The sequence below is a fragment of the Thamnophis sirtalis genome, unplaced genomic scaffold, assembly GCF_051295495.1.
Source record: "Thamnophis sirtalis isolate CommonGarterSnake01/CBP01778 unplaced genomic scaffold, rThaSir2_p1.2 scaffold_11, whole genome shotgun sequence".
NCBI classification, from domain to species: domain Eukaryota; kingdom Metazoa; phylum Chordata; class Lepidosauria; order Squamata; family Natricidae; genus Thamnophis; species Thamnophis sirtalis.
The window spans coordinates 38,740,005-38,767,179 of NW_028261391.1; the positions used below are offsets into that span (position 1 = coordinate 38,740,005).

Below are 27,175 nucleotides of genomic sequence, written 5' to 3' on the forward strand. Positions count from 1 at the left end.
GAACTTATAAAGCTAAAATTGTGCAAGTTGAGTTGTTCATGTTTTCCAAATGATTGCGGAAGTGTTATGAACTTTTTTGTTATTGACTGAAGCAGCCCTTGTTTTTCCAGGCTTTTGTAATTCACAGGATTGTGGGTGGATGGGTGAATTGTCTTTGTTTTAAAACCGCTCTCTAAAAACCTGCAACAGTTCATACAAAAGCTGTCTGCAATACAGCAATGATGCCACATCCTTCCCTTTTATATTTTCCATTTTCTATGGAAATGCATTTTATATCTCAAACTAGGTGAAATATCAAATGGTATGTACTAAATTATGGGTTGGGAACTATGGCCCCTTTATGACCTTCTGGACTTCAATTCCCAGAATTATTCCTGAGCCAGCCTCAAGAGGACCATAGTTCTTCATCCCTGTACTAAATGAATCATCTCAACAACTCACCAAATGCCTATATGAATCTGTTAAAAAAACACTCACAGCATATTATACTAGTTGTCTGAACTAGTATAAGGTGCCAAAAAAACTCATGAAATTGAACCATATCATAATCTATTTTAGTAAAGTTTTTAACAAGATAGTGAGGATAGATTCTCCATTTTGCATAACATTTAATGCATTGATTCCTTTAATGCTACCTATCATGCTGTACACCTCCAGTTTTCTGCTGACTGATCCTTCCTTGACAAAGGGTTTTTATGTACTAACAATCTTTGTTAGTACTGTACATTATAGTGAGTCATAAATAGACAAGCAGGTTGCTGCTTTAAGCCACAAGAAAAATAGCAAATCTTAAGGAATGGTATAAAGGCAGTAGCTATGTTCCTAACTAACCTGCTTAAGTATGCTGCACATACCAGGCACAGAACTGCCATTGGCCTTTTTCATAATGACAATAATGAAAAATTTGAAGTAGCTATGAGAGGTTTTTGCTGTTCATGAGAGAAGTATTGGAATTTTCATAGAGAGGGAAGAACTATTCTGGTTCGATAGTCTGATATATGTTACTACAAATGTCACTTGCTTTGGAAGTGGATGTTTTCTACAGCATAAAATGAAGAAGAACAATATCTGTTTTTTCATGATTCTAAATCATGGTTATTTCTCCCAGGGAGGTTCACAACATATTAAAATAATTTATAATAGCATATCACAAATAATAATAGGTGCACTTATAATACTTCAAATGATTACAGAAGTAGTGGATAAAATATACAAGTGTAAAATAATATAAAAAATGTAAATTAGTAGAAAAATACATTATTTAAAAAGTAGCATCAAATTACAATTCCAAAGTTAAGAGCCATATTTTCTAAACAGTGCTAGAGAAAAGTGGGTTTCAAAGTCTCTTTGATTTGATTTGCTATATGAGGAGAGTATAAGGTAGTTATATTAAATAGATGTTAATCTCAGCATATAGATTGTATGTTTACAGGCTTTCCCATCATTGAGGATCCTAGTTGTGTAAAGTTCCAAAGTATTGGAAAAAGCCTGAGAATAGAGCCAGGTCTTAAGAGTCTTCCAGTACCCCAGGAAAATGGATACCATCTGTATCTTTGAAGGGGGGAGTGACAGAGTAAACTGTCTTCTTCAGTCCCTTAAGATGTCAGTGTTTAAATAAAAGGAATCTGGAGTCCACCTGTGGACAAGGTTTATTGAAAACAGCTCATGTCCTGTTATATTGTACTCTCTATAAGGATCCACAGACACATTTTTATAACCTCTTACTGTTAAAAGTATCTGGTAAATTCTGATCTCTTTTATGTGAAGCTGTTACTGTTGGATCAGCACAATACAGTTTCTTTGAACATCTCTAAATTTTGTTATACTGTTTGTAAAAATAGGCAGACTTTGGTCGCCCATCAAAGATCACACCACTAACTGTAATATACTATGTCTTGTTCTGTTCTGTTTTATTTATTTGAACGTTTAATTTTTATTCTGGCCTGTGTGACCATAAAGAAAGTTTGATTGACTTGGAGTACATCCAGTAGATATAAATATATTAGGTGAACCGGAATGACTGGGCATAATCACTCAGATAGTCAGGCCCTATGCCTGAAATTTTGAAATACAACAAATTTCCGCTCTTGGGATTTCTAGCAGTTGTCCTTTCTGACTAGAAAAAATATATGAATTGGAAATCATGAATCTGAAGGATACCCAAATTAGGAAGGGTAAGAAATGGAGTATATTAATAATATAGGAGATATGACTATCCCTAATGATAGCACAGCTTAACTTTTACTCACTCTCTCTCTCTCTCTCTCTCGCAATTGGCATGGGTCTCTTCATTTAATTTTATACCCAAGCCATGCTGGAGAGTAAGTTAGGCATGAAACAATGACTGAAACCACCCCCTCCCCAAAGACCTAGTGAACTCCTATGGCTGAAATTTGATAGAAAGCTGGAAAGTTCCAGTCTAACACTTTAGTAGCCAAACCATATTGGGTAAAGAACTGATATCCAGAGAAAGAAGAATGGAATCTAAGCTGAGAAATAAGTAAGTGCAGAAAAGGCATCAGAAATAAAGAAGCCTTTGACAAGAATATTATGGAGGAGGCAGTAGATAGGGAAAAAAATACAAAGAAAGAAGTGACTTGACGGGTTAGAAAAGAAATCTTGGAGGAGGTAACTTAACATTCTTTGTTCACACTCTTTATTTGAAGTAAAGCATATGAATGAAAGATGTTAAGTGTCATAGGGCAGCCACTGGAAAAAAATGAAAGAAGAAAAGCAGAGGAAGAAATTGGCTATTGCTGAAGAAACGGAGAACTCAAAAGGGAAACATGCATACAGAAACAAGGAAGATGACAGGTGAAAGGACAGTGAGAATCCAGTTCTGAAAGGAAGATTCAGAAGACCCTTACAAGGGGCCTTGTAAATATGCAGAATTATATTGATATGCTTATATAGGGCTTCAAAGTAGCCTGCTTTAAAAGTATATTTTATTGAAAACCTCCCCTATCAAAATATAATTGAAAGCTATTGATATTTATTTTTACGCTGCTCTTGTTAATTTAGTGGGGCTAGCACAGTTTTGTATGAAGTCTTTGGAGGGTTTTTGACAATAATAACTTGCTTTCATCAATTAATTTATTTGTGTATATTCTTTTCTGAAACATTATGCCCAGAGTCATTTCCAACACAGAAAGCTAACAATAATAACAAAGGATGTTAGTCCCTGTGTTAATTTTTCTCTTTATGTCATAAAATAATTTGTTTTATTATTGTATTGAAGTGCACTATGTTGTGTTACATGTCTCCTCCCCTTCCCCATTTTCACTGACCTCCTCTCCTTGTCTGCATCCTGGTGTTTTCTTTTTATTTCTTCAGAGTATCTCACTACCCTCCCCTGAAGTGATGTTTCACTTTTCTTGCAATTCCTATTCCCTCCTTTCTCCATAGCACCTTCCACAGTTCTTATTATGCACCAGGTAAGTGCCACCATGAGGAGCATCACGCTGTCATGGCCTCAGCCAGAACAGCCCAATGGCATCATCCTGGACTATGAAATCCGTTATTACGAGAAGCTGAGCCGGATCTGCATCCCTGAGATTAGCAGCGCCATGGGCTCAAGACCAGCTACCGTAAGCCTGAATGCATTTCAGAGAAGGGAATTTGCTGGGCTGGTAATGGGAGAAGATGGAATTAAAACTGCCAGCTATTTTTAACATATCATGGAATGCATGGTTTTGATTTAATTCAAAAATTAGATTGTAGATTTTCTGTGTTCACTCCAGCCTAAGGTTCTGGATAACACTGTGAAAATCTTATTTTATTTTAAATAGATTCTCCTTCTTATGTCCTCTTTTCCACCTAGCAATAAGGAACTCGTGAGATAAACTTGACTTGGATTATTAGCCCAACCACCTATATATTTTTATATAGGTGGTTGGGCTCTTTCTTTGTTGAGTCTTCCACGATAGCTTTCTAGTTTAATGAATTTTACCTGTTATTTGCCTTGTGATAAACCCCAGCAGATTGGGAATTCCTATTGCAAGCTACACTAAATCAATCTGCAGAAAAAAACTTTGCAACAGTAACTAGTTGAAGCTGGGGCCTGCCATTGGTTCCTATTTGCCTGCATTATATATTTATTTCAGTCCCTATTTCTTGAATAAGGATTGTTTTAACAACTGAAAGCTTGCTAGGAATGCCAGTCTGGATCTGGACTTATTTTGATGAGGCTTGGATAGTATTTTGTGCACTATGTAACAGTCCTTAATGTCTATACTTATCTTTCAAAAGCTATCTTGTAAGCTCCTGCTATCCTACAGATGACTCCTGTTTTATTACCTTGTAAGAGCTAGATAGATATAATCCGACACAGTTGGCTGTAGATTGAACTAGTTTTGCCCACGAGGCCCTGGGGTACAGTAAATGATATCCAATGCCAGATTGTCAGGAAGCAAGCATCAGCTGCCATGCTGCTGTACAGGCCTGCCAACCATGCCTGATGTTTAGGATTAGACAATCATCCCGAGAGACGAAGTAATGTCACAGGCACAATATTGTACTTGGTTGCTTTTGTCACACTTGCAGTAGATCCTCCCACCTCAATATTCAACTGCATGGGTGAAATAAACAATCTAGAAAGGGGGGTGGAGAGAAAGGCAGTTGGAGCACAGGAAAAAATATATGTAATGAGCTTAAGATGAAAGAAAATGTGGATAAATTTGTTTTCTTCCAGCTGCATTCAGCCATTGAGTGAAACCTCCTACTTCATAGGATCATGTTGCACAGATCATTGTGTGAATGTCAATGATTTAATTGGAATCATTTTTAGGCCTTGCTGCCCACCATCCAGTATAGGACAGACCATATCCAGGAATAAATAGGAAAAGTGATAAAATCAAAGTTTTGAGTCAAAACCAAGATTTTTAATTAAATGTAACAAAAAAAATTGCATGCTAAAAAGCTTGAGAAAGGATGCTAGTTTTGTTATACCTTATCTTTGTGCTTGAACTATGATGGCTGTTTTATATCATTTTCATAGTCAGGTCATGCCAAGTGTAGAAGATAAGTATTGAAATATAGATATGGTTTCTCTTATTCTGGCCATTTATAAGAGTGAATAACTAGAATAAACATATTTGCTGAATATTAATATTAGCTACCTGATAATTACAAGCCATTGCATTGTATTCTTTTTGCAGAAAAAACATGTAGATATTACTCATTTGCTTACACAATAGGCACACCTCCACTGCAAGTTGCATAAGTACAACACTTTTCTAGTTGCTTATTATTTGTAGTTATTTTCATTTGTACATTATTACAGAAGAATCAAAATGGATTTGAGTAATATTGATACATAAAATCCTAACTTCTTTGCCCCTTGCTCAGAGATGTGAAATCTTCAGCTTTCCCAATCAGGAAGCCTCCAGATGACTGGTAACAATTCTCATTAAACATGAAAATTTCTAAGGTTTATGGGAGCTACAGTTTTAGAACATCCCCAAAGCCCAATTTCAATTTGTTTTAGATAGCTAAAAAATAGCCCTCTGGTTTCCTCAATTCCATCCTTTTCATTAACCAGTTGAAAAGCAAGAGACAAGTTGGTACATGGGATTGATTTATTTTTTACCAGCATTGTAGTTGATACTGCAAAAATAATCTTGCTTCTTTCCTCATACTCTCCTTCATTTGTTCTTTACTGAAGGACCACAGTGAGTACAACTCCTCTATGGCCAAAAGTCAGACCAACACTGCACGAATCGATGGGCTCCGGCCTGGGATGGTTTATGTAGTGCAGGTGCGGGCTCGGACTGTGGCTGGCTATGGGAAATACAGTGGAAAAATGTGCTTCCAAACTCTGACAGATGGTGAGTGCCTTTGAAAAGTGAGGGAAGTTGGTTGCACTCCCTGTCAAATTTCCACAGTGTAATTGAATTAAACCAACTTGTCTGTTCAAACCCTTCTGTGATGGAGTAGCATGGCAAGATCAAGTGTTTTACAGACAAGTGAGATGCATTGTCATTTGGAGGGCTAATCTGGCTGAAATTTCTCCACCTCTTCCTCCTCTTCCTCGCTAGTCAAGATTTTATTTCTTTCTGGCTGTAAAAGAAAAACAAGTCCCACCACCACTTCTTAGGAAGAGCTAAAACCAAGTCTGTGTTGGAACACCAAAGTGCATAGTAGTAGGTTATTCAAGGATCTGGACATGAACAGAGAAGTGTTTTTTTTTTTTAAGTTGAATGCAGATTTTAAAGGGTGTGGAATGGATGAACTTAAATTTTCACCAATACGTGCATATGATGGTGATTCTCAGATTTTTTTTAAAAAAATGCACACATAACATGCCTTTTTTCATGCCCTGCTACCCAGGAAAGGAGTATATTTTAAAATGTTTTGTGCTTAAGGATTAGTTGCATTTGAAATGTTGCATTTTAAAAGATTATATTGGAAATACCTGAGCTCTTAAAAAGCACTAGGGAAAGTGTCTAAAAAGGCCCCTTATATTAGAGAGGTATGGATACAAATCTTTTTTAAAATATTAAAAGATGCTGGGACTGAATATTTCACAATTATGCTGTGTGTCAAAATTAAAGAACTCAATAGCTACTTTCTGGGTTTATGGCCCATGTATACGTAGTGTTTCAGTAATGTATAACTAAGAAAAATCATTTTTGAAAATACACAGAATGAAAGAGAAAATATTTAGATGGGTAAATAAGCCAGCAATTGATCAGCTTATCCTGCACCTACAGACTTTTGAAATACTTAAGTTTACTATTTTATAGGAAAGTTACATAAACTATTTGCAAAGTGACCAAAATCATTCTTTAATCATACATAATTCATTTCTGGGGACTAGTACAAGATAATTTTAAATACAAGACAAAACTTTGTAAGACTCTGTAAAAGTTGAAACTGGCAAGGTAGGAAGCTATAATTCTCAAGGATCTGTATGTAGAATCATTATGTAAATCTGCCTGAGCTGCCGTTGTTGACATAGTTTTAAAGAAAGCCATTGAATATTGTTGACTCAGAAAGGCAGGAAGAAAAGTCTTGGTTTTAAACCCTAGCATATTGCAGATTGCTGTGAACTGCAGTAGACAGATTTTCTCCACAATAAAACAACTTATGTACCATGTAAGTTTCTTATCTACCCACTGAAAGTTCTATTGTTACCTAGCAACAGATTATGGGATAGAATTTCTGGAGAGTAGAAATGTATTAAGATGCCTAGGAGAGACATTCGATGCACACTAAATGTCATTGGAGCCTGCAGGTTCATTGGAGTATAATGTTCCTCATCCACACTTACCTGCCTAGAGGCCACTAGCTTAGGAAATAATATTTTAGAAAATTATTATTCAGAATTATCATCTTGATATTCTTCATCACAGCTTTCTGAATTTGGGGTAGGCAGATGTTTTTAATTGTTTTTCATTACACACACACACACACACACACACACACACACACACACACACACACACACGGAGAGAGAGAGATATGCATACCAGCCCTTGCCTAAACAATAGCTTTTTCAAAAGTAATAATAATGATCTACAAGAATCGAATATTTAAAAAGTTCATCTACTATTTTCCCCTAAATCTAAGCGGGGAGAGGGGAATTCTTTGTTGGGATCTGAAAGGATTTTGGATCAGATGTCAAACAAATGTCTATGATGACAACACTCTAGGTATAAAGTTCTACAACTAAAAAAGTTGTTTGCTTGTTCTGGTCAATCCTACTACAACAAGCATTCAATTCTTATTCATTATAAATCTATGTTGATTATGTGCCACCATGTCATTGTTGACTGTTAGTGACAACATAGTTAGGTTTCATCTAGGACAATCTGTCCCTTACCTGGTCTTTTATGTCTTCCAATAGTGCATTCATCATCACTATAACCAAGTCTATCCTTCTTAATGCTGGTCATGCTCTTCTTTTCTTCCTTTCCTTCTATTTTTCCCAGCATTACGTCCATCTCTACTAGAAGGTCTTTGTCTAAAGTAGACTCATTTGAGCCTAATCATTTGAGTGGCTTATATGTACACATCAAATAGATTGAATAAATAAGGGAAGGGTACACAGCCTTATTGCATTCATTTCAAACTCTGGAGCCAATATATTTGTCCATGTTCTGTCTGTACTGTGGATTCCTAACCTGTATTTAAGTTAGAACTCTGGATAATTTTGTTCAGTGATCCATTCATTTGTTTTCTTGGCTGTCCAGTGTATTCCAGGACTCTGCCAACATCAGAGTTCAAAAACATCAATATTCATCTTATCCTTATACTTCAAAGCCCTGATCGCTATTAGTATAGACACATAACTGCATTTGAATAGTTTTCCAAGATCTTTATAGCTGCTGTACAAGTGGTAATACATGATGTATTTCTGAACTTCTTGTTCTCTTGCCATTGATGGTTGATTCTGAAGGGCAGAAGCAATCCACCACTTGAATATCTTCATTTTTTCACAGTGTAGCTTGCGTTTTATCATGATACCTCACCGAACCTTTGTATTTTCAGCCATTGGTATAGTTCAAGTTATTGAAGTTTCTTCCTCCAATTTTAGAACTTGGTTACTCATCCAATCTAGTCTCCCTTAATACATATATGTACACATCAAATAGATTGAATAAATAAGGGAAGGGTACACAGCCTTATTGCATTCATTTCAAACTCTGGAGCCAATATATTTGTCCATGTTCTGTCTGTACTGTGGATTCCTAACCTGTATTTAAGTTTTTCAAAAGGAAAATGAGATGTCCTAGGACCCCATTTTTCTAAGCACATTTCATAGCTTAATATGATCAAAGGCTTTTCCTTAATCAATGAAGTGCATATTTAGTTCTTTTGGGTATTCTTTGGCTTTCTCAATTATCCTGTGTACATCAACAATATTGCCTTGTGTTCCTGTGCCTTTCCTATAACTATCTCTTTTTTCATGTAGGACTTTAATCTGCATTGTTGATCCTAAGCATTATTTTGCTACCATGTGACCTGTTAAGTCTCCCTTTTGGGTGGTTTTGGTATGTAGACTGATCTTCCAATTGGACTGATCTTCCAATTTATTAGTTACCGTGTAATTGTCCAGATTTGCTGGCACAGTTTGCTACTTGATTGATTCTTTTTCTATTTCTTCCCATGTTCCCATAGATGTGCTGTAGCCTTTCAATTTGATAATGAGTGCTGATCATCTAATATTAGAGGTTCCTGTAAGCAGGAATTATCTTCTAAGTTATCTTGTATGTACTATACTTTACAAGTAGTCATGTACTTAAAACAGCGTATAGGGCAGTAATTTCTGTTTTGTGAGAAAGGGTCAGGGATGATGCACAAGAGGTGTAACACAGGTAGGCTTCAAGGAATGCACAAGAGGTCAGGGAGTGTGAATATGGATGCCAGGGTGTGTGCAAGAGGTGCCTGACTGGGGGGTGCAAGAGGGTGTCATATGGATTGGGAAAGGGGAGGGGAGGGTATGTAAGAGGTGCATATATACTGAGGAAAGTGTGCAAAGGTGTGACAAAAGTCAGAGCGTGTTCAGGGAGGTGAATGGCTGCATGGTGTGAGTGGAATAGAGCAGAAGGAGGATGCATGGGTGGGAGAGACTTACTCCAGTGACCTATGATCTTCCCTGCCAGATCCCCCATTTTCTATCTGGGGAAGCCAGCAGAGAAGGTTACAAATGGTAATCATGTGATCACATGGTACTTGTCAACTGATTGTAGATGCAAATGGATTGACAGGTATTCAGATCACATGACCACAGGGTGCAGAAAAATTCAGACCTAATTTATTGCCATTGCAACTTAGAATGGCCACTGACCCAAAGGTCATAGGTTGAGGACTACCTGTATTTAGGTATACTTCTTTTTATTATTTATTTGTGTCCTGCCTTTACAAATAACATACCTTCCTTTTCCTATTTTTCCCATAACAGCAACCCCGTGAGGTGAGTTGGGCTGAGACAGATTGGCTGCTCCAAGGTCACCCAGTAGCTTTCATGGCTAAAACAGTCAGAATGCATGGTCTCTCAATTTCTGACTTTTTCTTTTCCTTTGAATTCATTATTATCTGTCCACTGGCATCCATTAGTACAGCAGTTCTCAACCAGTAGCCATATTATCCCCTATGGAACCTTGGGTATTTTAATGAGGACACAGATGAAAAACATGAAACAGGGGGCCATGACGTGTGTTGGGGGTCATAGAAAAGTTAAGTGTATTTTACTGCAAATACTACCTTGTTGATGCCAGAACATGTATCAGATTATTATTTAATGTGTGTATCAGGTAATGAGACCTCAATGTACAGTGGGGTGGGGGCCACAGGAGAAAAACAAGGCTGTAAAGGTGCCTTGAGGTTTTTTTTTAAGTCATGAAATGCAGCATTATACCAATTTGAGGTTGGAACCTCTGAGTTCAGATATTTTTTTAAATGAACTTTCCTCTTTTTCCATGCTGTTTCCATGTTCAGTGCCTTTACAGATGTTATTGTAATATTGGTTCTTGTCTTGTGAAACCATTCTCTGAAACTCTTTGTTAAGTTTCCTTAGAACATTTTCGTTTTTCTTGGCTTTGGCTTATCTTCTTGACAATTTCTATATTCTGACATCAAATTTGCTTTCTTCCATTTCTTCATTTTTGGCATTCTCTTTTTATGCATTCATCCTTAACAACATTAAATTCATTCCACAGGAAACCTAGGTTATACAGATATTGCTGTATATTGTACATATTTTGTCATGAGCTGGATGCTTTTCAAAAAATATTCTAAAGCTAGATCTGAATGTAATTCATTACTATAGTCATTGTCCTTCAGTATTTATATAACATAATGGAACAATTAATGTGACTACTAATTGCGTATTAATTCAAAAGTATTTTGATGGATAAAAACAAGAATATATTGACCCCTATTGGCCTCTTTTAAGGTTGTTTTTTTAGCAAATGAATAAACCTGTTTTAATCTCTTCATTCATCTACACTAATGTCCCACTTCATAATATCGTAACTCAGATGGTTCCTCTCTAGAGTACTTTTACATCATTTTGCTACATAAGCCTAACTGTAATCCCGAGTCCACTCTACTTAAGCAATGTCTAACTGAAGAAGAAATGGGAAGCATGTCTGCATCAACTGCTAACTGAAGAGTTGAGCCCTTTTAAAAATATCTTTTCATTTTACTTAGACAATTAGACAGGCATAGAGAATATCCAGCCCGAAACATAAGCAGCTAATTGAAATCTAACAAGAATGGATACTGTATTATTAAATAATAATTGATTGTTAGATGAGAATTTGTTCAAAATTTATGCATCAGGCAAGAGATTAAAGCAGATACCAGTAATTAGCTTCAAATGAGAATAAGAAAATTAAAAAGAGGTGTGAAATTTTCTGTTTGTATGAATTTATTTTAAGCTATTAAGTATTCATGCCAGAATTATTAGAAGATAAGCAGTAATGTTAATCAAATTAATTTATTGTCTACCAGTCCATTGTGGTAAGGTGGGTGCAAATAGACAGCCCTTTATCTGAATACATTCTTGAGGAAGTCAGACAATGTTACAAGGGATATTATTTCCTAGATTTTTATAGTAAGTATCCATCCTGAATTTCAGGGCTACCAGAAACCATAAATTGTTCAATTCAGATATAATGGCAAACTAAAGTTTGCCAAAATGTAGAAATTAATCAGTACTTGTGATGAAAAGCTGAAGGATAGAAATCTAAATTATAATTGATATTACTAACAGAATGAACTCTTATAAACCACAATCTTCTTCACAATCCCACCAAAGCCTTCAATTTAGAACAAAATATATGTAGCTCAAGGTGGAGTCCTTCATGCTCTCTGAGTTTCATTGTGTTCTTACAGATGTTTCATTACCCAACTAGCTAACATCATAAGTGAGCATAGGGTTGCTGCCTGCTAGTGTATGTGTGTGTGTGTATGTGTATATACTGTGTGTGTGTGTGTGTGTGTGTATGTATGTATGTATGTATGTATGTATGTATGTATGTATGTATGTATGTATTGTGTCACAACCCCTGGTATGCCCAAATATACCAAGGGTTGTGACACAATACATACCTATTTCCCTGGCTTAGCTGATAAAGGAGGAGAGCCTGTGGCCTAGTGGCTAATATAACTGCCTAATATGTAATACAGCCCAGGTTCGAATCCCAGTAAGGGGATGGCTAGCTGATAGCTAAATAGCTTGAAATAGATCTATACTAGTCTCCCTTTATATTTATCAGCACAAATGCAACATATATATATATATATATGTGTGTGTGTGTGTGTGTGTGTGTGTGTGTGTGTATGTGTGTGTGTGTGTGTGTGTGTATATATACACATACATACACACACACACACACATTTGTTAACAAATGTAACAAAAAGGCAACAGTAAAAAATATTGGGTTTCTGTCTGGATGGTCTCTTGTGACGAGCCGAAGACAGAGAGTGGAAGTGTGACCTTCCTCCCATATTTGGGCATACCAGGGGTTGTGACTTTAAATATATACCTCTCACCCTGGCTGGCTGATAAGGAGTCGAGCTCTGTAGCTCAATGGTTAACACATCTGCCTAAGAGGCAATAGAGCACAGGTTCGATTCCCAACATGGGTATGGCTAGCTGATGAGAGCTAAATAGCTTGAAATAGATCTATACTAGTCTCCCTTTATTTATTTATCACCATAAATATTACATACATACATACATACATACATACATACATACATACATACATACATACATACATACATATATATATATATATATATATATATATATATATATATATAAATAATTTAAAGTCACAACCCCTGGTATGCCCAAATATCAGTACAAATACAACACAAATGTATGTATGTATGTATGTATGTATGTATGTATGTATGTATGTATATTTGTGTATATGTATATGTATATGTATACACACACAAATATGCTTAACCTCCAAAACTGACTGGGTAAACTACTATACTGAGACAGGTGGCCAATCCCATATTTACTGCACTGATGATATTACCTAGCTGGGTAATTAAATTAAAGCAAATAACCAAGCTCATAGAATATCAAGAATTCCAGAAGCTTCAATTTAATTGTAGAATCTGTTGTTTGGGTTTTATTTTCCTAGCTTTAATGCTTTAAATATAATTGGAGGAGGAGGAGGAGGAGGTTGCAATCAAACCTGAGTTCCATTAGCAACTACAAAATTATTTTCAGGACATGAGAGGATCTACCATAATAGTTTTGGTAGTGAATACTGGGGCTTAAAAAGGGGACTACAGATTAAAATTCCTGATTTGCCATGCAACTCCCTGTATTGCCTTGAACCAAACACTGCTTGTTAGCTTATCTCATTTTGCAAACAGTAGGGTAAAATGCAATTACCTGTGTATGCCATCCTGGAAGAATAGGAGGGTACCAGTCTCATCAATAAATAATCAGGATGTATTATTAACTGTGGAAGGTATATATCAGCAGGCAGTAAAATTGCAAAACTACTTATTTTTTTCCTCTCCAGATGACTACAAGTCAGAATTGAGAGAACAACTGCCATTGATTGCTGGTTCTGCCGCAGCAGGGGTCGTCTTCATTGTCTCCTTGGTGGCTATTTCAATTGTTTGCAGCAGGTATTACTTGCCCCATTAGCCTTTTCTTTCCATTCCAAAGAGGAACTTTCCCAGAGGACGTAGTAGGAATGCATAAATGTTCAGCAGGATACTTTTGGCAAAACTAATGATCTGGGGTGATTGCACAGAAAATATTCCACAAATGAGTGGATATACTGGTGGACATCTTTGAAAAAAACAAAAACACCCGTATGTATCAAAAAACACTTCTATGTCAGAAAGCTCTGTTGAGAATACCAAATCAAAAGAAACAAAATTACCTAGATAACTCCCTTTGTTTGATGGGCCCTCATTTAGGAAGCTTGTCTCCCAAGGCCAACTGCCTTCTAATGTTTGCCCTCAGCTTAATCTTCTCCAAACGATTCTCTTCTTGGTCTCCCGCAGAGGATATTTATGGTGTGTTAGCTTCTGTTGGCTACTATGATGCAATAAATGGGTTTTTGCTATTTTTGTTGCCTTTCTGCTTTTTGATCCTATATTATCCACCCACATAAAAGGTTATTTGATTGTGACAGTTTTTAACCAGATTATGGGTCTGTTTTATTTAGTTTCAATTGTAGGTGTAATTGCAAATCAGTGAAATTGTTCCTGACATGGGGTGGTAACTAACAATGCAAAAAATTACTAAATCATTTTAGTAAATCATATTAAATTTTGAAGGACAATATCAAAAAATAGCTTCATTAACTGTTGGTCAAAAACAGGCCACAGTGGTAGTTTTCTCCAAAGTGCATTTCGGGAGCTTTCATAGGGAAATACAGGTAGTCCTCAACGCACAACAATTCATTTAGTTGAATGCTCAAAGTTTCAACCACACTGAAAAAAGTGACACGATCATTTTTCACACTTATGACTTTTGCAACATCCCCAGGGTCCTGTGATCAAAATTCAGATGCTCAGCAACTGTTCATATTTATGACTGTTGCAGCGTCTTGAGATCAAGCGATTGCCTTTTGCGATCATCTGGCAAGCAAAAACAATGGGGAAGGCAGATTCACTTAACAATCGTGTTACTAATTTAACAGCTGCAATGATTCACTTAACAACTGTGGTGAGAAAGGTCATAAAATTGGACAACACTCACTTAACAAATGTCTCCCTTAGCAACATAAATTTTGGGCTCAATTGTGGTCATACATTGAGGACTTAAACTGCATTAAATAAGTTAAGAGGGTGAGTGTGACCATAGTTCTAACCCTTTGGTAGAACTTGTGTTCGTGTTACATGAGTCTACACCGGAATTTGGCTCCAGTCACACATTCATGCTTGACAGTTTGACTGGCTTTACTCCTTCCCCCTGCACATGCCCCTGATACATTTTTGGAAGGGGTTCTCTAAGGTAGGAATCATTTTAATGTGTCATCAGCTAATCAACTTTGCAATGCTGATATGCCTACTAAGGACCCAGGGATGGATTCATAGATTATGCTGAGCCATGATGTGGTTTGTATTGCTTTGATTTACAGATTACATGCTGCCGGCTGCTATGAATTATAAATTTGCAAGTTGATGATGGAGGTACACAATACAAAACCTCCTTTGGTGTGTGCTCCTAAAAGTCTATTGATATGTTTTGTTCATTGTATTCATATATGAGAAGGCAATTACGTAATTTGTATTTAAATTTAAATTACTTAAATACAGTTTATGTGAAATATATTAAATACATACAAACTGTGCTTAAGTAAATTAATTTAATTAAATCAAAAAGAGTTATGCACGGGTTCTGCTTACATTTTACAACCCAAGGGCCAAATGCAGCTTTAGCCTAAAAAATGTAAACGTTCTGCCTCTTATTATGTGTGAATTCAGCCATTGTGATTTATTCAACAAACTACAGTTAAAACAAACTTTTCATTACATCAGAAATAAGCCCTTTAATGGGATGTGTAATTATTAAAGGAAAAAGATAATCCTGTGTATATTGTATTGCTATTCTCCAGGGATAATAAAGGTACAGTATCTTACTTAATCAGGAAAATTCCAGTGAAGACAGAGCAGATGGATTAGGTCAGGGATGTCAAACTCGTGTCATTGTGGCATCACGTGATGTATCAGGACTTTGCTAAACCTGGCGGGGGCAGGGGCAGCATGGACGCAACCAGCCCATGGACTGCGAGTTTGACACCCCTGAATTAGATGAACCACAGCAGAAGAAAGCAGGAAATAGAATCTTGGATTGGGTTAAATTAATCCTGTTGCCTGAAATTATCCCATAAGAGTAATAAATACTATTTTAGTAATTTACTAATTGAGCCTTATGTAGACAGTTATTATTTGGGATGTGATCACCTTTTCCCCTATATGGGAGCTGTCTAGATGCAAACAAAATTTACCATCATTTTATAAACTCACTTCTCTTAAAATAGTTCAGTATAGTTTTTGCTGATGGTTCCTTCTCTCAGCCAGAAGCTGATGACAAAGCGCTACACACAGAGCTGATTTTTCTTCCCTTAGAGAAGCAAGCTGTGTCTTATCCTCATCAGACTCTTCTGATGGCATGATGACAGAGCTAGAATTACAGAGTACTTGGTCTATAGCAGCAGTTATCAATTCAGAACCATATGCCCCGCTAGGATTTGAAGGATGCCACATGTGAAAAACATAATTGGGGGGACTGAATGAGCCAAGGGGGGGGGGGGGCACAGAAAAGGAAAGTATATTATAATGCAAGCACTGTCTGGTTGATGCCAAAACAATGCACCAATTGGGCTTTCATGTCTGAATAATAGGTAATAGGTCATGGGCCAGAGACGGCATAGGAGAATATATGCAGAGGGCATATATGCAGGGGACATAGGAGAAAAACAATATTGGAAGGGGGGCACAGCAGGGGTGGGTTTCAGCAGTCACTACTGCTGCTTCGCTCATGGCCATCTGTGTGTGCTTGATGCACACTGCATGTGCATGCGCAGTGCAAAAAAAATATTCTGCGCATGTGCAGAAGCAAAAAACAAGATGGTGGCTCCTACAGCGCCGCCCGGTTTGGGGGTATGGCTGTCCTGGGTCGCTGCCAGTTCCAGTGACTCAAACTGCCAAATCACTACTGGTTCAGCCGAACCGGTCTGAACCAATAGGAACCCACCACTGAGGCACAGGCATTTAGAGAAGTGACATATTTATACGATCACTGCCTCCAAATGCTTTTCAAAGTGTGCTTGATCTTAGAATTTGGATATAATTTGAACTGATGTCTACTTTTTATTTTCCTAGGAAGCGAGCATATAGCAAAGAGGCAGTATACAGTGATAAACTACAGCATTACAGTACTGGTAGAGGTGAGTGCAAGAAACCTCTATAAGGTTACAGATGGGCCAGGAACGTTGTAAGTACTTTGTTGTAAGGCTTTGATAATAGTCATATCTTTTAATCGCCTGGTTTGGAGTTGAGATGAAGGCTGAAAAATACTTGGAAGGGGGGGGGGCTTGCTGGGAAGACAAAAAAGAAGGAAAAATGGATACTAGGCAAAGAACAGATATCTTAAGGTTGCTATAGTTCCTGTATGTTAGAAAGAGTTTATAAATTCTGGCCAAAAATGATGCTTACAAACCTTTTGGGCAGAAAACAAAGTAAGGGCAAACATAGTACTATCAGAATTTCCTTTGCAGATGCTCAACAGAACTAATTAACAACAGAAAACATGGAAACTGGATAAATGAAAGGATTCACGAGAAGCCCTGAAGGAAACCCTTAACCTCAGAAGATAAGGCTTCTCTCCTGGCATTTGTTTAGTTAGATATTTGAAGTAGTTTTTAGAACATTTTTTTTTACCCATCTTCATTCAGGCAAAATGAAAAGCCAAAATTTACAGCACTTGTTGCCATACGCTCCTGAGCTAGTTGTTTATTTGAAATAAGTGGTTGCCTTCAGTCTTTCTGCAAATATCCTTGGAATACAGAACTTCACATAGTTCACCTGAAATGGGAGCTTGTTACAGAATACAGTTAGGGTAGTTGTATTTGTGCTGGTCATCATTTGATTGGCAAGCAAAAGCAAGGTCTTGGAAGAAAGTATAATCAAATCTTGGTATTTTACTCAGTCTAAAAATATTTTGTAGAAGTGCATTGATTTATCAGGGACAGTGAAATGTTGGAAAATGTTCTTATCTCCTGTTTCATAAACAGATCACATTCTATTGCTTCCTGAATTCAATCTGGGTCATGGAAAGCAGTGAATCAGTTTTTATACAATCAAGGTTCTTTTTAACATATTAGGAAAGTGAGTAGGATAATCACAAGCCTAACCACCAAATAGTTGCAGCCTACCCATACATGCTTTATTTGCTTACAGGGTATGTAGAACCAGCTGCAAACATTTATATTTTATAGTTCCCAGGTGTTTGGGGAAAATCTCTAATACAAATGTGCATAACTCTTTGGAGTTCTATAGAGTACAGCCATCAGCAATACCTAAGCAAGCCTCACCCAAACCAGGAAATGAGATAAAAGGTAGAAAACCAAATTGGGAGCAGCTGAAATCCAATGTGCACTATAGAGGCAAAGTCTCAGAGACATTTTTATTTCTTTAAAAAGACAATGTGAGCCTAAAATGTAGGAGAGAACATCCTCATTATTATTCAAATAGATGGACTGGAATATGCTACTGTATCATGATAGTAAAGGTTAATCAAATGAATATTAAAATGAAACACAATGAAAACTTCATAGAAGCTTTTGTATTTGCTGACCTTCAAATTGGTTTCAATGTATTCCTAAGATTTTGAATGTAGTTATCTGTAAATTCTGCTTGAAATTATATAGGCCAACATAGTTTGCTGTTGGGAGCATAATGATTTTAAACAAACTAAAATTGCTAAGACCAATATGAATAAGAATAGCTTCTTATCCAAGTCTCTATAATTAATTTGGTAAATATGAAAATACTGTAGTACCTAACCATTTCTTTCTTTCAGATTATTACTATAGGCACTTTTTTAAATTGACAAAAATGCATATCTTAAAAGTTTTAGATCTATCAGTTTTCACTGATGTATTAGCATTCTCACTATTTCTATGATCAAAATATTTCTGTAGATAATGCTTGGTTTTTTAAAAATGTATTTATGTTTTTAACTAAGCTGAAGGACTATTATATAACTGTGTTTCTAAAGTAATCATAAGATTGAACATTGCAAGAGATATGAGGGTCCAAAGTGAATGATATAGAGATGAAATGGTGCTGACAAATGTCTGAACTGGAGTTTTGATGAGTCAACTTCAAAGAAACTGCAATCAGCTAGGAAACATTATACTTACAGTGGGCAATCTATGGGTTGTTCCTCTGAAATTCTGTGCTATAACATATTTCCAAAGAACGAATCCAAAGAGAATGCTACAGCACATGTCATACATTCTTCGGCAGAAGATACTTTAAATTATATTTCGCTGCAACCTCAGGAAAGAAATCGTTTAAAAGGATGTGATGTCTGGACAACTTTCATTCCTCATTACCATCACCTACTTTCAGTGTTTGTCCTACTTGGAGCAAAGAAAATGGGGCGTGAGAAATTTGTGACTGGTTTTCAGCCTGGATACTTATTTTTCTGAATTAATAAGAGACTTTTCTTTTTACAAGACCCTGCAACGTGGATGGAACAGTCTAGGTTAACACTTTTCCATAGGCATTTTCTAATATCATAGTCTTTCCCTAAAGGAGAAATGGCTAATAGAAGATATATAGGCAGAAAGGTAGATCCAATCTCTTATTTGCTAACCACCAAGTTTCTAATCTCCTGCTAACCCTTGTTTTTACTTTATTTTGCTCCATTTTTTAAAAAAATAATAATGTATAAGGGAATAGAAAACATCCAGATTGCCTTCATCAATATGAATGAAATTGTCACTTATGAAAGCCATCATGTTTGGCATGTGATTGACTCTATTAGCTTTAGTCAGATATTCCATGATCAGTAAGGAATTTATCTAAAATAAGATCACTTTCACCTTGACAGTTAATGGATAGGGTGGCCAATAAGGAATAGATACAGATTTTCACAATAATTTTATAATTGACTTCATATTGGTTTTCAGCTATTACTCAAAACTTCATTCTTAAGTTTAGGAAAGTTAGGCCCAGCCAGGATCTGGATGAAAAGTTATGAACAATTGAATTTAAAAATGAATTTATGTAGTATATATTGGAAGTAAAATGTTAGAGAAATCTACCCCTTCTCTATGGCTAATGGTGATCAGATTGCTTAAGATGCTAAAATTAAGATGAATAAAAATAAATTCCCCAACAACTGGAGCAGACTGAGCCCCCTTTTATGTATGTATGGATAGATATAAATATAAATGATGTAAATGTTGGCAAAGCCTTGAGTGTTATTTATATCCCATCTTTATTATTTTACAAATAACTCAATGCACACACAACATAGTTTCCTTCTATTTTCCTCACAACAATAATCTTGTGAGTTGTTTGGACTGAGAGAATGACTGGCCCAAAATCACCCATCTGGTGTTTTTGCTTAAGGCAAGACTTGAACTCACAGCCTCCTGCTTTGTAGCCTAGTACCTTTATCACTAACCAGACTGTCTGGCTGTTATTGTTTGCTGTCTGCCTATTGGGTAAGTTAGTTTAGCGTGGCATTTAAATGGACTATTTTTTATTTGTTTCTATTTGATTTTTCAGGCTTGCATAAGTGGCCAAAAAATTCTAAGAAACACATCGCTGGTATAATATTTTGATATATGCAGTACTGTACAAAAATTTAATTTAATGAGGGTATTCATCTCAAGTGGCTATTGATACTAGCATGGAAAACACACTACAAATAAGAATTACTAACTTTTTTCATTGACAATCTTTGTGTCAGGTTATAATCTTTACATCATACAGCATATTTATATATTTTACAATCTGATATATTTGCATGCTAACTGTATCAGAATAAAGAAAATTTAAATTATGTAGCCTTTCATTTACAGAATGATGACATGGAATTTCCGGAGAAAATTACATGAATACATGTTTTAAAGATTAAAATAACAAACACATAATTTACATTTATGATCAAAATTGTCACTTACATTTTCATTTTCTAGAAGGTAAACAAAAGAACACTGAGAGGTACAGATTCCATGTTCCAAAAAGATCTAAGATTTTTTCAAGGTTTAAATATTTGCTAAAATATAACTTTTTGCAAACTCCAGTAGGAATATTTATAGAAGAGAAGGAAAATATAATAGACAGTTATTGTTTTGTTTTCAGTTATTGTAAAGTACCCATAAAATGGATATTGCCCTTAAAAAGTAATCTAAAATTGAGGAAATACATCTTTCTGTTGATTAGCATCTGTTGGTGATACAGAAATAAGCAATCTTTGAAGTACCAAAATGTTTTCCTTTGGCAGAATGGAGAAGCTGCTAATTCTCAGCACGATAAAAGAACAAAGCTTGTGCTATCAGCTAGAAATATGCATCAGTCTATTCTCTATCATTAGTACTAGAGTTGTTGCATGTAGCATATAATTGCATAGCAGGATGTGCTTTTCATCCTCTGATCTTTGAGCTTTCATTCATGCTGTGCTAATTATGTCAGCCCACCTTTACCCCTAGGGTAGTTCCAAACTATGGCATTTTCTTAACAAGTTCAAAGCCATTTATCAGCTGTGCATATACCTTCTCCCTGGCCCTTTATTCTGTACTGCTGGGCATTTAGACATCAGGGTACCCTTGCAGAGAGCATGCTAGTACTATGTTACAAGATCATTGTAACCTCAAATTGATCACCTGAATTATATGTTAGTTTGGCTGTTCCAATCTGTAAACCAGACTTGGTTATCATCTTGTAAATTCCTTTGTAATTCTGCTATAGAATTAGCTGCACTTATAAAAGAATTTATGGACAGTAAAAGTCTGTCTGTGATGAAGCAGTCAAAACAGAGATGACTTCCTGGCAAGTTTCAGTGTTGGCTATGGAAGAATCCATCTTTGGACCAATGTGTACCTAATAGTTTGTTCAAATATCAGAATACTCTACATCATATTTAGCACTATAAAATTAATCTAGTAATGAAGCAATTGATCAATTAGTATATTTTGATCACTGCATTAACTGTAAGGCAATCTATATAATTAAGAAGAAAACTGAACATTAGTATGGTGACCGTTCTTTTCTTTCTAATTTATTCTCTTCTCCCTATGAACTTTCTGACACCTACAGGCCAGCTGCCAAAGCTAGAGAGTTAAGAATTATATGTGGCATATAGATTACTGGTTGTCGATTCCTACAATAACATCTGAAGAAATTGGTTGAGTTATTGACATTATTGGTTCAGACCAGGCATACAGTATTTAGCTGGAGGAAAATCAAATATACTTTAATATTAAATGAGTCATCCAGAATACCTGAATATTTTTGATTGAGAATCTCTAAAAGTGGCATTTTTTAAAAAAAAATCTGATGCTAGGTAAAAATCAAAACTATTTGGGTCTGGGAAATTAATATAGTATAGTTGAGTTATATTTAAATGAAGCATAAGTTATACCCACCCACATCTATTGAAGTATGGTCTTGAAATAGCATTCAAACAATATTCATAGGCCAAGGGTAGTCCTTTGACTGAAGAATATGAGCCATCCTGTCCTACAGCATTTACCATGTACCAGGGAAACTGGAAAGCTTCCAATCATTTGTAGAAGCCTGATATTTGAAGCTGTTAACAATCACCTACGTCTTGGAGTTTTAGTTGTTTTAGCATTTTGAAAAGGGAACTGAAGACTCTTGTGGTCTAGAAAATAGTTCAGGAAGGGGTGAGAAACATACATTTTTCACATAACCATTAAAAGAAAAAAAGATTTCACCCTTAGTGGTACCTCACACGTGTTTGTTCTTAGATTCATACATTTCACTATAAAATGTATGTGCTTCTACCAATATAATATGCATTACTGAATGTAAGATCTCTCTTAAGATATGTGAAATAACAAGGTTTCTACCCTTCTTTCAAAGTCCTTTTAGCACTCTCAATTCTGCCAGTCACGTTGGTAAAGTTTTATCAGCTACAAGGAGAATCATTTAGAGAAGGGTAAAAGAAACCTGAAGAATATTTATTATGGAGATTGTATTTTATTGTTTACAAACTCTCCAGTTTGTAATTGCTACATTCTGTCAGTAGCAGCCACAAAACAATCAAACGGTGTGCTGAGTAAATAAAAATGGGTTAAATTATGCATTAAGGGAAGTGCCATAAATCTGCTGCCATTTTTCCTATAGAGCTAGCAAAGTAGCTTTGCTGCACAACTTTGCTCTTGTGAATTGAACAAAAAAGACTTGTAAGAAGACCTTTAACTCCAACTGGCAAGCTCGTCAATCTGAATCAACTAGAAAGCTTTCTAGAACATTAAACTGTTGAAAAATGATTTTATCCTGTTTTTTTCAATCCTCGTTTTGCCTTTCTATAACTCTACTTTTAAAAGAGTGCACTGATAGTGTTCTTAGGTACTGATTGTATTTTATCTTTCCTTTTTAGTTTTGTTTTCAATTTCTCAAGGCAACTTACTTTTCCAAAGTGATTTCTTTCTTCTCTCCCTTTTTCTCTTCCCTCCCCTTTTCACTCATTTTCCTTCTTTGTTTGCTTCTATTTATTTCTGCATTCACTGCTATGGCGCAGAAAAGGCATCGGGCTAATAAATATTGTTCTCTAGCTACACTTTTTTCTTTGATTTTCTTGCTAATGGACTTGGTATGGCTTTGATAAGCAAAAATATGAACCTATTTTTGGATATACAGTAATCTATTTCCTGATCCTGATCCATTATAACTAATATGTCCTGAATTTCCAGGGAGACTGCAAAAGAAAAGATGTTGTAGGGGAAGTAGGGAATAAGAAAAGACTGGAACAGAAAGTATAATGACCTGTCCAACTCAGAAAGAGATGTTGGTTTAAAAAAAATAAGGGAAGGAAGAAGGGTTTAGTTTCAGGGTGCTATTCTACCCTCCTCCCAGAGATGAATGTGATTCTTTTTTTTTTCTCTTCTTTTATCTCACTAAAATGAGAAGGCTCCCCTGGAATGAAGATCTACATTGACCCTTTTACATATGAGGACCCCAATGAAGCTGTCCGTGAATTTGCCAAGGAAATTGATGTGTCTTTCGTGAAGATTGAAGAAGTCATTGGAGCAGGTGTGACTCATTTGCTAGTGGGCTGATGCTTAATACCACCCCCATTTTCTATTTTCCTTCCTTTTCGTCCACGTTGGATATTCTGGTTCATTCAGCTCAATTATCAGTGGACTGGCTTTTTAAAAAAAGTCTAACTATATCTTCTGTGATTGAAGAAGCTGTGCTTAATTAATTGACTCATTTTAATACATTCTTGTGCTCCCAGGTTTAATTAACAATAAATAGGTTGTGCAATTGTTCCCTAGTTTATGGCATCCCTCTATTCACTAGAGCAGCAATTTCTACCTTTTAAAAATTTAAACAAAATTCATAGAGGAAAAATTAAACAAACATAGCAATCTTCATTTTAAAAGGTGTTATTCAAAATCCATACTTTGCATAAAAGTAATTTGCATAAAATTTGTAAATTATAGGATTAATTAATTATACAATTTATAAACCACTTTTCTTTTTTTATAAAATCAAAGTGATTCACATTTAAGATATAAAATTACAGAAAACAAATCATTATATAGGATATCTCGCCAATAGGTAAGTAGGACGTCAAAATAATGTCTATGTTGTCAAACAAAAAATTTAATATATTGTACACACAGCAGCAAGAATGGCATCTAATCTTTGTGAAATATTTACTAAGTATATTAGATGGCACTAAAAACAAATTCTGCATCACTTAATATTGGAACTCTGTGATATAAATATTTTGAGTACAAAGATTAGTTAGACCTATATGAAAACGAATAGTTTCTTTAAAAGATCCTGGCATTTATAATACAATTTAGGCATTTTAGGGTCTTGTCTGCAAGACCTTGAAAATGGCTGACCTTAGTCATCTTATTTCAGGCAATTCACTGACCTTTTTATACTATTGTAAGGTAAGTTTATTTAATGTTAGGACTCATTGACAGTACATTCTTGGTGTTGCTGTACCTGTATTATTTATCAGAGTTCCTTATCTCTCAAAATAACATTAAGTTTATGTGTGTTACTTACTCTTGACACAGCAGTAGATGTATTTGAATCAACAAATCTGCAGTCAACCTTTACGGAAGTTTTAACCTGATTGTTTTAGATAGTCTCCTAAAAGCCTCTTTCAATTCTTTGATTCTATGACTCAGACATATATGCAACTGTAGAAGGCAATATTTTCTTTTTTCTGAATGAACAAAATTTTTGGTTTGAGGGTCTACATAACATAACAAGAGTGGAATTACAATGAGGTAAAGCAACCTAAAGTCCATTTAATTAATAGTTTAAAAAGTGTTGTCAGCTGCAAGCAAAATATTTTATATCTAGTTCAACTGAGGAGAAAGTATTTTTACTCCATGAATTTCAGATGGGTTGTTAACTCAAACTAAATTGGCATATTTAGGATTTTTCACAGTGAGGGTTTAAGTAATCCAGAATATATAATCTTGCTTAAAAAGATTTGGGGCATTTGATGGTCAGCCTATGGTCTATTTAAGGCTGTATTCTTTCTTAGAATCCCCATACTACAGTATATTTTTATCTAATATTTAATACTGGTCTGGAAATGGTCCAGAATTTAATTTTTTGCTAAGCTCTAATTACATGCATGCATTTCTGGAATTAGCCTCAAAAAGGTTTACGTTTGCTTGCAGACATTTGCTTCCCATTTATCCATTCTAGTATATGTGATCTTGCCTGTTACTTTTTGATGTTTTTTCTGTCCTGTTCTTCAATTTGAATTACTCAACCTCTTCATTCAGATAATTAAAAATGAATTACTTGCTTAGTCATGACCAATTGCTTTGCTGTTTTATCTGCCTTCAGCATTGCTTTATTCATTGCTTCTTTTTCCATTAAAGGTGCTTCCAGGTGGAGATGTTTATGGACATCAAGTGGGCTGGACTGGCACACATTTAATATTTGTATTTTTAATCATGGTGGTTTTCAGGGGACTTGCAACTTCTAACCAGGTGGCAGTTACAGCACAGCATTCTACACTTCTGGGAGTTATCCTTTTTAAAATATATAATTCCAAAGGTTTTTACTGTGCTAATCAGAACAGTTTTTATCTGGAAGTATCCTTATTTCTTTCTTTCTTTCTTTCTTTCTCTCTCTGTCTGTCTCTCTCCCTTTTTCTCTGTCTCCCTTTCTGTCTCTACACCAGACCCTTATCATTGCACAACAGGTGTCACCTTCCTGTTTTCTAAGAAAGATGAAGGAAGATGAAACAAATCACAAGGAATTGAGAGTAGGACTCAAAGAGCAAACCTATTAACTTCAATTGTATTTTTCTTCTATTTATGTCTATTGTAAATTTTTATCTTCTTTGACTTCTTTAAGCTTCTATAATTTTTGTTGTTTTTATTTAAAGAATATGTTCACTGATGTTGTTCACTTTATTGGGTCAGTCATGCTATCTGAATACAAACCTGTTTTTTAAAAAATAAGTATCACAAATTCAGTGAGACTCCTGAGTGTATTTATATTTATTTAATAAAAGTTGTTTTCCATCATTAAAGAACTCCAATACTTAGAATTATACAATGTTAATCTTTAAGATATTGGAATAATCTGCTTTGAATTCAATGGAACTTTCTGCTAAATCAGTATTTAGCACTGTGAGATAATAGTTGATAGATGGATGTCTTCTAAATTAATCAGTATTTTACCTGTTAGCAAATTAACTACATATTCAGTAATACTAAGAGAAAATTGAGAAAACATGAATAAAATACTAGTTTCAGAGGTCAGCCACTTTAGATTTTGAACCAAAAATATAGTCTTGTAGCTTTTTCAACTAATAAATTTATTATTCCACATGTTTTTTGTGCCACATCAATTTTGTGAAATGAGACAATATTTAACTTATTTGAGGCCTCTATTGCTGACTACAAGGTGATAGTCCTTTAGAAAAAGGATTAACAAAGAATTATTTCAGTGCAAAACATTGGAATTATCAGCATAAAAAATAATTTCTATTTTTCAGGGATTAAACAAAAAGCTCCCAATTACTGCTCTGTTTAAGTCAGTTTTTAAACTTTAAGTTTATTCAATGGTACACAATACTACATATATTTTTTTACATTTGTTTGTTCACAAGATGTGAACAAACAAGATATACATTGAATTAGTCACCTTGTTAATTGAGTTCATCCTTCATAGCAGATTGCCATGGCTTTCAAATTGTAGGCTTGTAAAATGCTGTGGGAAAAGAAGCCACATATAGTGAAATCTAGACAAGATAACTGGCTGCAAGAAGATGGCTTTCTTCTCACTAGATGAAAGGAACCCAGTAGACTCCAGTCTTTCTTCTGAAAGTTGACTTTGAAATACATGGGTTATGCACCTGCACAAAGCACATTTGGAGTCTTTGAAAGCTTTTGTTATTCTTGTCAGGAGTTCAGCCCTTCATATATACTGCATGCAGCTCATGCCAAACCATCTTGTTTTTATCTGCAGTGATACCATA

At 35.5% G+C, this 27,175-nt stretch overlaps 1 protein-coding gene across 5 annotated transcripts in view; it reads left to right on the top strand.

Moving 5' to 3' along the window:
- Window positions 1-27,175, top strand: part of EPHB1 (EPH receptor B1) — a 372,507-nt gene that overhangs the window by 298,892 nt on the left and 46,440 nt on the right. For 2 of the 5 annotated variants that reach the window (XM_014058617.2, XM_087725569.1), the window contains exons 6-10: window positions 3,406-3,587; window positions 5,663-5,825; window positions 13,500-13,608; window positions 16,822-16,886; window positions 23,614-23,736. In XM_014058617.2, coding sequence (XP_013914092.1) covers window positions 3,406-3,587; window positions 5,663-5,825; window positions 13,500-13,608; window positions 16,822-16,886; window positions 23,614-23,736 — 642 coding nt within the window. The remainder of the gene's footprint in view (window positions 1-3,405; window positions 3,588-5,662; window positions 5,826-13,499; window positions 13,609-16,821; window positions 16,887-23,613; window positions 23,737-27,175) is intronic. The other 3 variants (XM_014058618.2, XM_087725570.1, XM_014058620.2) reach the window with 2 other exon arrangements.